This window comes from Engystomops pustulosus, chromosome 2 (assembly GCF_040894005.1).
Source record: "Engystomops pustulosus chromosome 2, aEngPut4.maternal, whole genome shotgun sequence".
NCBI classification, from domain to species: domain Eukaryota; kingdom Metazoa; phylum Chordata; class Amphibia; order Anura; family Leptodactylidae; genus Engystomops; species Engystomops pustulosus.
In genome coordinates this window covers 34,025,988-34,041,457 of record NC_092412.1, presented here as the reverse complement: position 1 = coordinate 34,041,457, position 15,470 = coordinate 34,025,988, and the positions used below count along the sequence as shown (strand labels likewise).

Below are 15,470 nucleotides of genomic sequence, written 5' to 3'. Positions count from 1 at the left end.
AACTTTATGTACAGGTATACTCCCTTTAATGGAGACAAATAGATTGTTGTCTTGGGGCTTGAATTAAACTTTGTACTGTTGACAGCTGTTTCCTAATGTCCATTTCCAGTTATAAACCGATACGGGAAGGCAATGAGTTTCTATTACTGTAATTAGAGCCCATCCCAGTTATGTGGGAGTCTCCATTTGTTTTCATTGACTCCCCTGATAACTTGAGACAATTTGCCTGTTTTCCTCTTCATTGAGTCAAAATATTTAGTATTCTAAGGATTATGGGATTTTATTGTTCACAGCAGAATATTTGCCTCAATGGTTTTATGATTGTGAGAAGAAAACTCTGTTTACACGCGGCAGAACAAACACTCGCAGTAGTGGCGACTAATGCGTCTTATACTCCGGTGCGTCTTATAGTCCGAAAAATACATATATATTCTCTCTCTCTTTTCTTCTTCCTTTTTTTTCTCTCTCTTTTTCTTATTACTCATTACCTTCTCTGGAAAAATAGGGTTCTACCCTTGTTTTGGGTATGGCAAGAATTGGACGATATCTGCCGAATATATGGGTGTGATACATTTATTTATTTTTTCGTGTGCATCTTTTTTTTGATTATATGTAATTGTTAAATGATCATGTTTTCTTAATAAAAGGGAAGAAGAAGAATAATGGGAGGTTGGAGCATTGATTCACAACAGAAGTAGAAAATGTCTTACGAAAATTTTTAATTTGGGGGAAAAAAACGATTTACATTCTTTTTTAAATAGGTTGCACAGAAAGGGTTAACTAAAGTTCACCATTTGGATACATGAAACTCAAACTTGGGCTATTAAAAACTAAATTTTTTTCCCCCAAAAAAACATATAAAAAAGTTGAAACAAATTTTAAAAAGTTAGAGCTTTTAAAAGGCATTGACAGAAAAAAACTGAAAAATGGCCAGGGCATTAAAGGGGTTGGCCACTTTACCTGGCAGCAGAGGGAGGGTTATGTCATTTCTATATGACCATGAGCAATAGGACTTAAGATAGTATCACGCTCCGGGCAGGGCGATTGTTCATGGACAGATAAGATCACATGACCCTCCATCTGTGGCCATTTTATGGACAGGAATGTCCGGCTGATGAGGTAAAAGACAGGAGGAATCACTTTACATATCAAGAAAGCAGAGCAGAACTATTAATAGTTGTATATTGGTAAATTACCTAATATCAATATACCTAATTACAAAAAATCATAAAAAAAGGCCAACTAATATGGAAAACAGTTGCAGAGATAAGGGGTTAAAGAGTAACATTCTCTAAGGTCCATCCTTTATAAAAACGGTAAAAAGCTGCTCAGGCTCCATGCTCCCCTCTGCATAGAACATTTAGGGCAGTGATGGTGAACCTTTTAGAGATCGAGTGCCCAAAATGAGACCCAAAACACACTAGCTTTTCCCAAAGTGCCAACACAGCAATTTAGGCAGTAACAAACTTATTGCTACCAGAATCTTTGAGCTCCAATCTGACCCTAGCCACACCTTCTTACTCTTCAGACAGGACCAAGCAGCATAGGATGGGTCAACTTAAAATAGCAGGGCACTACTTGGACTGCCTGAGACTGCAGGAAGATGCCATGTCAGGCAAACTCTGTGCCTGGGAGATGGCCAGTGTGCCCACAGAGAGGCCTCCGAGTGCCATCTCTGGCACCAGTGCCATAGGTTCGCCACCACTGCCCTAAGGGATCTGACACCACAATAAGCTTTTGTCCCTCTTTGTAGCAAGATGTAATTCAGCAGAGATTTCCGAAAGGAAAAAAAAAATTGGAAACGAGTAGGGTAGGAAGTTGTAGATGTATATTTTACCACTTGTATATTTTGGATTCTTCTAATTTCTTCTACCAATTTCCATCAATGCACACTTTCTCTCTCCACTGTATTAGAGCAGGTGGGCTTTCCCTAGGATGATGTCATTACTTTGCTGTATATTCTGACCAATCAGATGTCTCCATTATGTAGCGATTTCTTTCTCTTCCCTCCCACTTTTTCACTAAGGTTTGAGAAGCTGCATCTGCATCCCCCTCCTCCCTTCTCCTACCACTAGAAGGTTTTGAGAGGAGTTTTCTGAACATTTACAGATAATTATAGGGCAGTGGTGGCGAACCTATGGCACGGGTGCCAGAGGTGGCACTCGGGGCACTCTCTGTGAGCACCCAGGCCATCACCCCAGCACAGTTTCCACACAGGGCTCAAAACCTCCTCCTGCAGTCCCTGGTCACCCAGGATGTGCTGTGATCAGTGCTATTTTAAAGCTACACATCCTTAGCTGCCTGGGACAACAGGAGGTGCAGACAAGGCTGCGATATTATTGGAGCTCCTGCTCTGGGCCCAGCAATTCTTCCTGTTCAGGGGCCCCTGGAATGAAGCTACAATGATAATCTGAATTTCTCTTCTATCCTAAGGACACCAATACAATTAAAAGCTGTGACAAGACAGGAAGCAAAATGTTACTGCTTAAATTGCCATGTTGGCACTTTGCATTTTAACCCCTTAAGGACGGAGGGTTTTCCGGCTCATTTCTCGCTCTCCAACTTCAAAAATCCATAACTTTTTCATTTTTCCGTGTACAGACCTGTGTGAGGGCTTATTTTGTGCGTAACAAATTTTACTTTCCCGTAATGTTATTTATTTTAACATGCCGTGTACTGCGAAGCTGAAAAAAAATTCCAAATGTGGAAAAATTGAAAAAAAACCGCACGTGCGTCACGTTCTTGTGGGCTCAGTTTTTACGACTTTCACTCTTCGCTCCAAATAACATGCCTACTTTATTCTTTGGTTCGGTGCGATCGCGGTGATACCAAATTTATATAGGTTTTATTGTGTTTTAATACATTTTCAAAAATTAAACGAATGTGTACAAAAAAGAAAAAAAATTTTTTGCCATCTTCTGACGCTAATAACTTTTTCATACTTTGGCGCACGGAAATGTGTGAGGGGTCATTTTTTGCGAAATGAGGCGACGTTTTCATTGCTACCATTTTGAGGTCTGTGCGACATTTTGATCATTTTTTATTTCATTTTTTATGTTATGTAAAAAGGTGTAAAAGTCGCATTTCGGACATTTGGGCGCCATTTCCCGCCTCGGAGGTCACCGCCGGCCGTAACCGTTTTTATATTTTGATAGATCGGGCATTTTGGGACGCGGCGATACCTAATATGTCTGTGATTTTTACTGTTTGTTATGTTTTATATCCGTTCTAGGGAAAGGGGGGTGATTTGAACTTTTAATATTTTATTAATTTTTTTTATTTTTTAAACTTTTTTTTTTCTTTTTTTTTTCACTATTTTTTAGACCATCTAGGGTACAATAACCCTAGATGATCAGATCGCTCCTACCATATACTGCAATACTACAGTATTGCAATATATGGCGTTTTTGCAGGTCTTACATTACAATGAGCCACTGGCTCATTGTAACGAACCTGCATAAACCATGTAGCCTCGTGTCAAGAGAAGACCCGAGGCTACCATGGTAACCGATCGCCGCCCCCCGATGACGTTCGGGGGCGTGGCGATCGAAAAAAAGATGGCGGCGCCCGCGCGCCGCCGTCTTTTAAACGCCGCCCGCGACTTTGCGGGCGGCGTTTAGAGGGTTAATAGCAAAATGCAAAAACCCCCACCTCTGTATGAAGAGGACTCAGCCCGTGAGCCCTCTTCATACTTCCCTTATACCTCTGCGCCGTAGAGCTACGGCGCAGAGCGTTAAGGGGTTAATAAGTGGGTTTGGTTGTAGTTTGGGCACTCGGTCTCTAAAAGGTTCAACATCACTGTTATGGGGTAATTGTAGGATGATGGAAAGCGAAGAGGATAACACTTTGCTCATCCTAAGTTTGTATAGACATTTTCATATGTACACAAATACTACTGATACAAAGGGAAGATTCCTTTGAAGTCTCTTACATGTGGAACATAAATCATGAGGAGTATTCCTTCCTATCCGGCATCACATGGGGACATTGTGATCCAAAAAGAAGCCGCTCTTATTCCAGCTATACATCACTAATGGGGACACTGTATTACAAATGGGTTTTTAGTGTATCAGCATTGATTTCCTTTCTTCTAAATCTCTAATCGTTGAAGGCCAAGTCATTCTCTAAGAGGATTACACTTATTAGACAATTTTATTTGGACTATTTGTTGTCACTGAAACCGCTAAATTTGTTTCAGATCGCAGTCCATTAATATTAATATACTAGACTGGACCTAAACAGTTTGTAAGAACGCTCAGATATCTAGGCAGGATTTATGGAAATTTGTAGTGAAATAAGTAGACTGCTGTACATACATTGAGTATAGAAAATGTTAAAACAGAGTGTAAAGAGTGTAAATCTAATACAAATGCCATTACATGATACATTTTAAGGTCATACTAGGAAGTGTAGAGGTACAAAGTAGAATTTGTATATGAAACATGATTCTGGTGCTGTATTTATGGTATTTTCATTGCTCTGGTACTGTATTTATGGTACATTCATTGTTCTTGTGCTGTATCTATGGTACATTAATTGCTATAGTGATTTGTGTATAGTACATTCATTGTTCTGGTGCTGTATTTATGGTACATTCTTTGCTCTGATGATGTTTGTATGGTACATTCATTGTTCTGTTAAAAAAGGATTTGTGTCGCAAGATCAAGCACTCACATGCACCAGGAAGAAGAAGGTGAACTCCGGCGGACCTTGGGGCAGAAGCAACGGATGCAGGAACTCAGTCGCAAGAGGTTAGTGAATCGCGGCAGACCCAAATCCACGTCGGACAATGCACCGCAGGATCGCGTAAGTAAATGTAAGTAAATGTGCCCCAATGTGCGTCTATGCACGTCTATGGTGGCCCTGAGCTAGCTGCAATCTATGCGAAATATATATCTCATCCCACAAAAAACAAGCCATATTTTAATTTAAAATAAACCTAAAAGTTGAAGAAGATTATTAAAAATTGCAGTTTAGCAATATGTATATTTTCCATACAGAATATTTTCAGTGTGTAACAGCTATGATGACTCGGTCGGACCTGCCTTCAGTCCTACAGAATAATACCGCCATATGACAGGCACTATATATAGTAACACATATAGGACTGCTTATCCTTATGGTCCTGAGTGGAGGGTGTGGAGAGACGTAGAGGGAAGTTTATTATTACAGGTTGTTGTGTGCAGACAGACCTCCCTATAGTATAAACTACACATCACTTTAGGCTACTCCATTCTCCCGCAGGCGATTATTTATTTAGATTTTACTTTTACTAAACTTGTCCAGATACGTCCTACACGCTACATACTATCGGCGTTCTGCTGCTAAATTGTTATTGTATTTGTGGGAATCCGAAATTTTGAATATTATGACGGACTAACAATAATCATATCTAATGAATAAATAAATCATTGTGTATATAGCACCATCATATACCGCAGCGCTGTACAGGTCATGGTAAACATAATAAGACTCTACAGAACAATACAATAATTATCAGGTGAAATAACAGGAATATGGGGGAGATTTATCAGAAGTGTATGAGGTAACACTATGGAAACCAATCAGAGCTTAGATTTCATTTTATAAACAGCTGTGGGAAAACTAAAGCTGAGCTCTGATTGGCTGCCATGGGCAAGTAGTACAATACTGCTCTCAGAGAAAATATTCTCTCCATGTAATGTCAATGTAGGCATCATCCATCTGTGTACGGTGGACAGTCCGGATCATTTCTACACCCTATGTTCCTCTGTTAATCCTCTTGGAAGTGTATAAGTAGCGGTAACCCTTTCCTTGTAAATGTTCCTGATCCCGAAACCGTTTATTACTATTTGCACTGATTGTGCAGGACCACACCCCCAACTGGTAATTTATTAAAAAATGTATAATATCGATATCAGAGGAATGGTACAAAACTGTTATTTCATGGGGAATACAAGGACACAAGACACAAGACTAAATCATAAGACACAGTGGGGGTCATTTACTAAGGGCCCGATTCGCGTTTTCCCGACGTGTTACCCAAATATTTCCGCAGGATTTTGGATCACGCGATCGGTTTGTGGCATGCATGCGACGGAAATCGGGGGGCGTGGCCGAACGAAAACCCGACGGATTCGGAAAAACCGCCGTATTTAAAAAAAAAAATGGGTCGCACGGGCCATACTCACATGCACCACGATGAAGACGATGAACTCCGGGGCACCTCGGCGGACTTCGGCGAAGCAGCGACACCTGGTGGACATCGGGCGCACGGACCTTCATGAATCGCCGGAAGACCTGAACACTCGTCGGAGAAGCCGCCGCTGGAACGCGAATGGACCGGGTAAGTAAATGTGCCCCAATGCTTTCCTTTTAAGTCGAATGTTCAAAAGAATGATCTTCTTCTTACAGGAAATCTACCATGTGGTGATCTTCTTATTTTTGTTATCCATGGCCTTCTTCCTTATAAAATCAACTTTTAAAATTGTGCTAATAAGCCCGACGACTCTGAAAGGTGTTACCAGAGCCCCTCCCTGCTGTAGCTTCAACGGATGTTAGACTGTCCAGGGGGACTTCCCTGAGTGGAACAGGGGAAGTGCTCGTGCACAGTGTAAGCTGCAGCAGGGAACACCCCCGAGAGCACTTCTGGCTCATTAGAATAATTTTAAAAGTTGATTTTAGAAGGAAGGAGGGCATGGATAACACATATTGGAAGATTTCCACAGTCACAGTACCTGGATCTATGAGTAAGTGTCCCTGGTTTATCATGCCTTATTTTAGAATGCTGCCCCCTGTGGTAAAAGAAGAGAACTGTTAAAGTTTTGCTCTATGGAAGGGTCTCGTCAGTCTTTAGTAAATTAACCCAAGGTTTTCCATGGAAACTTAAACTAATGGACACATATTAGAGCGCTGTGTAGTCTCCAGTATATGACGGATATGTGTGTTACAATTACAAGGACTTACAAGCCCTCTTAAGCTGTCAAGATGTGGATACTTCAGAGAAACACTGGCGTAACACTAACTAAACAGAACACGTCTCTAATGTCTGTCCTCAAGGTGAACTTCCCCATGATTCGGAGTCAGACTTGTATCTCTTTAAGTCTTCTTTGTTTTGCTGACTCAGCACTTTGAAGGGAGGTAATGATCGGCCAAGAATCCTCTGGATCATTATGTTCTGTGACAGGAAGCCAAAGATATTAATGTAATGCACCTATATGCACCACTCACCGAAAACTTATGTTCCCCCTGCCAAAAAATATATCACTGCAGTTTTTACGGCATGAATTTAAAGTAGCTTTCTAGGTCGTATTTCACCTTGGTGATATCTCTGCTGTCATCTTATAATGTGCCGAGATGTAATTGCTTCTGCATTGTATAAAAATGTACAAGCATAAAGGGAGTGTGTTAAAATTTTAGGATTGCGGTAAAGCTTTAAGTTGGAAGAATCCCAACAGGCAGTATATGAGTGGGAGGGGCTATGACAGCTAATAACCAATAGGAATATTAGAATGGAAAAGGGGGCTTAAACGTATTTGTGTATTATAATATAGGCGTTTTGGGCGGTAGCCCGGGGCCCAAGCCTTATAGGGGGTCCTGGACAACCCAAACCACCCACCAAATTTTAAACTGAGAAGAAATTCTCCTACATCTGTTCCTGCTCTAAATACACATGCACACAAGAGCCATTTCAGGACCTTTGAAGGTCCTCCAAGGGTCCTGAAACCGCAGATTGAAAGCAGGTAGAAGGGGCGCATTCTCCATTCCCCAAGATGTTTGATTCTAGAACCATATGTAGGAAGTAAATTCCGCCCCTATTTAGACGTAACGAAACACCTTAACTAAAACTTTTTAATATTATTTATTTGCAATAAAAATCAGTAAGATAGTCTAACCCCTTAGTAGGGCCAAGTTTCATTATCTTAAAAAGTCACATAAGTCGCTCTACAATGTACTACCAAACAGTGCAATGACATGTATGTTTAATGTTCTAATAATACAACCATAGAATGCTCAAATAATACTGACATAGTGGGTCCAAGTACTGTTTCAGTCCAAATGATGTGTGCATAAAATGTACCAATGTACAGCATTACAATGATACAACCAAAGCATACTGACATATAGCACCCATGTTCTACTCCAATCTATGTAATAAGATGCATACAACCAAATTCTAAACCTCGTTCTTTTATAAATAAAAATTCTCATAAAAATGATATGAGTAATTATAAATTACTCATTATAACGGCACCAAACTGTGACTTATACCACCATACAATGTAATAAAAACTACCTCCATACAGTGATATTATAACAGAACCATAGCACTCTTTCGTAATACTGACATATAGTGCACATGTTCTAGATGACAATGACCCTCACAGCAGAGCCCAGGTGTGTGACACCCTGCACCCAGTGATCTCCTCAGCATTGGCTACTCCTGGAGGGGATCCCCCAGTGCGGATCTTATGCTGCCCCCCTGTAATTCTGGCCAGTATCCTCCTCAGACACCAGTGTGCTGCATGGGACACTTCTCTGAACTATCTGCAGCTCCCACTCACTTCTCTTCTATCCTGCTACACGGGACACTTCTCTGTCCTGTCTGCAGCTCCCACTCACTTCTCTTCTATCCTGCTACACAGGACACTTCTCTGTCCTATGTGCAGCTCCCACTCACTTCTCTTCTATCCTGCTACACAGGACACTTCTCTGTCCTATGTGCAGCTCCCACTCCCTTCTCTTCTATCCTGCTATACGGGACACTTCTCTGTCCTGTCTGCAGCTCCCACTCACTTCTCTTCTATCCTGCTACACGGGACACTTCTCTGTCCTGTCGGAAGCTCCTACACACTTCTCTTGTATCCTTCTACACGGGACACTTCTGTGTCCTGTCGGAAGCTCCCACTCACTTCTCTTCTATCCTGCTACACGGGACACTTCTGGGTCCTGTCTGCAGCTCCCACTCACTTCTCTTCTATCCTAATGCACGAACACTTCTCTGTCCTATCCGCAGCTCCCAATCACTTCTCTTCTATCCTGCTACACATGGACACTTCTCCGTACTGTCAGCAGCTCCTACACACTTCTCTTATATCCTACTACACGGGGATGCTTCTCTGTACTGTCTACAGCTTCTTGTTTGTGAACGACGGGAGCCGGCTCCCGTCAGTGAGCCAATGGCTCCCTTAACCCCGCCACCAAACTTGTCACCATGCCCCCTTTAATCCGATACAATCGGGTTAAAAGTGGAGTAGTGTCGGGTGATTCAGGGAGCCATTCAGGAGCCAGAAGTGCCGGCTCTTCTTAGTAAGTGGAGCCTTATGAGCCAGCTCACCTAGAAGAGCCGTAATTCCCATCACTAAAAGCTCCTACAAACTTCTCTTCTATCCTGCTCTGAGCTGCTGCTTTTGCAGACTGTTTGTAAATAGAAGCTCATGAGCTGTAAACAGAGGCTGCATGTAGTGTCTGTAGTGTCTGCTGAGCTCTGCTGCTGGGGATAAGCTGCTCTGCACAAGAGCTCAGTGCTTGGCTTCTCAGTTTATGCCACCTTCAGGCTGGAGAGTTTTTTGCGCCTAAATTGCGCTTAAATGAACAAATTGCTAATGATGAATGATTATTAGGTGCAGCAAAACATCTGGATTGGTAGGATAAATGAGAAATGTTTAGTCGCGAAACCGGTGCAAAGAAAGTGACAATAAGAAAAGGCGCAAAAACAACAGAAAAAAACAAGTGATACATCTGGCCCCCTATTCCTTATCCTTCAACAAGATGTCTCCATCTATAAAATATTCTATGAGGGGACATCCTGAGAGAAGGTCCATGAGATTCTACCACCCAGAACACATTGTTATATCCTGGTATGTGTATGAGGAGTCTATAAACACATGAAGACACGATTTCCATCTTATGTCGTAATCTCAGTGTCACAATGTACTTGGAACAGTCCGGTACACCCTGGAGACACTGACAGATGGGGCGCTAGTATACACATAGTGCAGTGGCGTAACTAGGAATGAGTGGGCCCCATAGCAAACTTTTGGCTGGGGCCCCCCCCCCCCACCTTGCCGATGACCACGGCACCTTTTCCCATTCCCTGCCCTGCATCCCTTCCCTAATAAAAAATCCCCTAGGGCCTCCCTTAACTAATAAAAAATCCCCTAGGGCCTCCCTTAACTAATAACAAATCCCCTATGGCCTCCCTTCTCTAATAAAAAATCCCCTAGGGCCTCCCTTAACTAATAAAAAATCCCCTAGGGCCTCCCTTAACTAATAAAAAATCCCCTAGGGCCTCCCTTAACTAATAAAAAATCCCCTAGGGCCTCCCTTCTCTAATAAAAAATCCCCTAGGGCCTCCCTTAACTAATAAAAAATCCCCTAGGGCAGTGGTGGCGAACCTATGGCACTGGTGCCCGAGGCGGCACTCTGAGCCCTTTCTGTGGGCACCCGGGCCATCACCCCAGCATGAAGTTCACCAGACAGGACTCAAGTAATCTTCCTACAAAATCTTCCTACAATTTGCCCTCCTCCTTTCAACTGCGTTAGTGTCTTTAGGAGGCTGAACGATTAACAGTTGTCAAAGAACGAGGAGAAATAAATTACTACTTAAATTGCTGTGCTGGCACTTTGCAATAAATAAGTGGCTTTTGGTTGAAGTTTGGGCACTCAGGCTCTAAAAGGTTCGCCATCACTGCCCTAGGGCCTCCCTTCTCTAATAAAAAATCCCCTAGGGCCTCCCTTCTCTAATAAAAAATCCCCTAGGGCCTCCCTTCTCTAATAAAAAATCCCCTAGGGCCTCCCTTCTCTAATAAAAAATCCCCTAGGGCCTCCCTTCTCTAATAAAAAATCCCCTAGGGCATCCCTTAACTAATAAAAAATCCCCTAGGGCCTCCCTTAACTAATAAAAAATCCCCTAGGGCCTCCCTTCTCTAATAAAAAATCCCCTAGGGCCTCCCTTAACTAATAAAAAATCCCCTAGGGCCTCCCTTCTCTAATAAAAAATCCCCTAGGGCCTCCCTTAACTAATAAAAAATCCCCTAGGGCCTCCCTTCTCTAATAAAAAATCCCCTAGGGCCTCCCTTAACTAATAAAAAATCCCCTAGGGCCTCCCTTAACTAATAAAAAAGCTTTCCCTATACAAATAATAAACATATACTTACCCACCGGTCGGTGATGTCTTCTTCCCTTTACCTTCACCTCACGGGAGAAAATGGCGGCTCGGCTCCTCCAGGTTGCACCGCGCGCCTCTGGTCACGTGACTGACGCGACCTGACGTCAGGTCGCGTCAGTCACGTGACATGGGCCGCGCGGTGCAACCTGAAGGAGAACAGGTGGGCGGATCGCCGACGCAGGACTGGTAAGTAGTGGGGCAGAAACAGGGGCGGGCGCAGGGAGGGACAGATACACAGGAGCGGGCGCAGGGACAGATACACAGGGGCGGGGAGGGGCCTTATCGTGCCGTATAGCAGGGCCCGGGCCCCGGGCCTCGGTCGGACCGGGTCGGTAACGGCGCTGCGCAGCAGACATCGGGATGTGCCGCCCCACGGGCCCCTGAAGCTCCCGGGCCCCGTAGCAACCGCTACGGCTGCTACGGCGGTAGTTCCGCCACTGACATAGTGCTGCGTGCTGCCAGGAAGAACAACCAGCTCAGCATCACAGCACGTCTCACACCGCTTCATCATTGATACTTGAAAATTTGCGCCTAAAAATCTGTCACAAATCTGCATTTGACAAAAATGAGAAATGAGGTGCACAAAAAGAGCAAAGAGAAAGGAGGAAAATTAATGATCCCCTATATATCATCTATCTTATATCTATCTATCTATCTATCTATCTATCTATCTATCTATCTATCTATCATCTATCTATCTATGTATCTATGTATCATCTATCTATCTATGTATCTATCTATCTATCTATCTATTTATCTCCTATTTGTCTATCTATCTATGTGCGCCTAAGTGTAGTAGTTGCGCCTAAATTCTGGCGCACTGTTTTGCCAGAATTATCACAAGTTACAACCATCTGTGATAAGGCAATTTCCTGCCTCTTATTAATCACTTTACTTTAATACAGTTTAGGCGCAATTTTGGCGCAGTTTCGGTGCAATGTTAGATTCAGGCAGTTACATGTGATCCTGCTACAAGCTCCTCTCTGCTTCTCCCACAGCCCACAATGAAGATAACACTCACAGCAGCACCCAGGTGTGTGACACCCTGCACCCAGTGACCTCCTCAGCAGGGGCTTCTCCTGGAGGGGATCCCCCAGTGCTGATCCTCCTGCTGCACCCCTGTAATTCTGCACAGTATCCCCCTAAGACACACTGGTGATACTGTGCAGAATTACATGGGGGACACTTGTATGTCGTATCTGCAACATTCTGCAAACTTGTGCAAACTTCTCTTGCTCTTGCTTTGAGCTCAGGAGTTTGCAGGATGTTTTGTAAATAGAAGGTGATGAACTGTAAATAGAGTCTGCAGCTCCTGTCTGCAGAGCATCTAATGTCTGTATGATCTGTACTAGTGTCTGAGCTGAGCTTTGCTGCTAGAAATGAGCTGTTCTGCAAAGGGGCTCAGTGCTTTCTTCTCAGATAACGCCACCTTCGGGCTGGAGTGTTTTTGCGCCCGTTTTTACGCCTAAATGAAAAAGTTGCAAGTGATGAATATCATTAGGCGCAGCAAAACATCTGGATTGGTAAGATAGATGAGGGAAAGCTGCTTATTTTTGCTGCGCGGCTACTTTGGCGTTTAGTCGCAAAAATGGTGCAAAAAGGGTGCGCCTGAATGAAAAGGCGCAAAAACAACAGAAAAAACAAGTGATACATGTGGCCCTATATATCTATCTAATCTCATATTTGTCTATTTATCCATCTCATATCTATCTAATCTCATATTTGTCTATTTATCCATCTCATATCTATCTATCTATCTATCTAAATACGGTATCTGTTTATTTTGCAGCTTTACCACTTGTGTCATGGTTTGACTGAAATTTATTTAATTTCTTGTCAGATCTTTGGGTAAATTGCATTTGCATGAATGGGCACATGCTGGTAGCCATATGGAGGGCCGCATTATAAAATCTCTAGATATATATACTGTATACAGTCAAGCATAGGGTCAATATTATGTTTGTAAATTTGATGTTTTCTATTGTTTTCTACCAACAGAGAGCAATCTCCTTACCAGACTGTACCAGAAAGAAGAAACCATCCATGTTGTGGGCGCCGGCTGTGTAACCAGCCCCCGTTTCCCTAACAGTTATCCCAGAAATCTCCTACTCACGTGGAAACTGGTGTCTGCCGAAAACACAAGGATACAGCTCGCATTTGACAGCCAGTTTGGCTTGGAAGAGCAAGAGAATGATGTCTGCAGGTGAGTGTGGAACCGATAAAAGGCAAATATTTGGATTCAAATGTGAAATTTTACCCTTAAAGGGTTATTTCCGTGGGGTTTCTTCTACATTTTTAGATAAATCTGTAGTGGTGCAGCTAAAGGGGGGTTTGCATATATTGGGCCAGATTTTTTGGCCCTTTTTTGGTGACGTTTTGGTTTGTGTTTTTTTTTACTTTTTTGGTGTTTGTACCATATTTGCGGTGCATGAATTTTAGCCAAGTTCGCCTTATTTAACATAGTAATCCAGATGGTTTTCCTAATTTATGACATGCGACTTATTGAAAATGTCTCAAAAAAGTCTCAAAAGTGCCTCGTCTACAGAAAAGACGCAGATAACCAAAAAAGTTACAAACCATAAGTTAGTTATATCTATTTTGCAGATAGTCTAAGTATTGTAACTTCCCCCTCCTGGTCTCTGCGCTAAGATTTACGATATAGAATATGCCATACATGTTCCTCTTCCCTACCAGAAGACCATTGACCTTTAGTAGGTAGTAGATCAGTATATAACCAAGTAAGGGAGGCTGTGGAGAAAAATGCATCTGCAATAGAGATGAGCGAGCACTAAAATGCTCGGGTGCTCGTTACTCGAACCGAACATTTCCCGATGCTCGAGTGCTCATTTCAAGTAACGAGCCCCATTGAAATCAATGGGAGACCCGAGCATTTTTCAGTAAAATTACAAACTGAACGAGCACAGTGAAAGAACACTGCAGAACAGATTGCAGATGTTCGGGAACATCTGCGATCTGTTCCGGAGACACGCGTGCAGAACGGTGTTCTCCGCAATAGTATTTGAAGAACAATATGTGTGAAGAACACATTGCAGATGTTTGGCAACATCTGCAAGTTGTTCTCTACACATATTGTTCTTCAAATACTATTGCGGAGAACACCGTTCTGCACGGGTGTCTCCGGAGCAGATCGCAGATGTTCCGGAGACACGCGTGCAGAACGGTGTTCTCCGCAATAGTATTTGAAGAACAATATGTGTGAAGAACAACTTGCAGATGTTTCCAAACACCTGCAAGTTGTTCTTCACACATATTGTTCTTCAAATACTATTGCGGAGAACATCGTTCTGCACGCGTGTCTCCGTGACAGATCGCAGATGTTCCCGAACATCTGCAATCTATTCTGCACTGTGTTCTTTCACTGTTTTCTTCAATTAAATGATTAAATTAAATGTTTTAATTGTATTTTTTTACTGTTCTTCACTTCTTTTTTTCTAATTAAATGCTCGTTATCGAGCAGGGCAAATACTCGTCCGAGCAACGAGCCGGTCCGAGTATGCTAATACTCGACCGAGCATCAAGCTCGGACGAGTATACTTGCTCATCACTAATCTGCAATGGCTACAGTATTCTCCTAGCGCATTTCTGTTTGTAGAATATTGTGAAGCAATACAGGAAACTGTACTCCATTCCCAACACTTGAAGACCCATAAAGACTTCACACTGTGTTCTACAGTGCCTTGCGAAAGTATTCAGCCCCCTTGAACTTTTCTACCTTTTGACAAATTTTAGGCTTCGAACATAAAGATATAAAGTTGTATTTTTTTTGGTGAAGAACCAACAACAAGTGGGACACAATTGTGAACTGGAACGAAATGTATTGGATTTTTTTTAAACTTTTGTAAAAATTAATAAACTTAAAATTGGCGCATGCGATATTATTCAGCTGCCTTAAGTTAATACTTTGTTGCGCCTCCTTTTGCTGCCATTACAGCTGCAAGTCGCATTGGGGTATCAGGTCTCTATCAGTTTTGCACATCTAGAGGCTGAAATTCTTGCCCATTCTTCCTGAGAAAACATCTGGAGCTCAGGGAGGTTGGATGAAGCGTTTGTGAGCAGTAGTTTTCAGCTCTTTCCACAGATTCTGTATTGGATTCAGGTCTGGACTTTGGTTTGACCTTTCTAACACCTGGATACTTTATTGGTGAACAATCCATTGTAGACCTTGCTTTATGTTTGGGATCATTGCCTTGTTGGAAGATAAATCTCCATCCCAGTCTCGTCCAGTGTTTTGCAGACTCCAATAGGTTTTGGTTCAGAATGGTCCAGTATTTGGCTCCATCCATCTTCACATCAATTTTAA

The 15,470-nt window shown here is 42.5% G+C and overlaps 1 protein-coding gene across 1 annotated transcript in view; it reads left to right on the top strand.

The window, feature by feature from the left end:
• The window catches only part of PDGFD (platelet derived growth factor D), a 124,947-nt gene that overhangs the window by 38,558 nt on the left and 70,919 nt on the right, over positions 1-15,470 (top strand). The window contains exon 2 of the mRNA XM_072134210.1: positions 13,148-13,352. Coding sequence (XP_071990311.1) covers positions 13,148-13,352 — 205 coding nt within the window. The remainder of the gene's footprint in view (positions 1-13,147; positions 13,353-15,470) is intronic.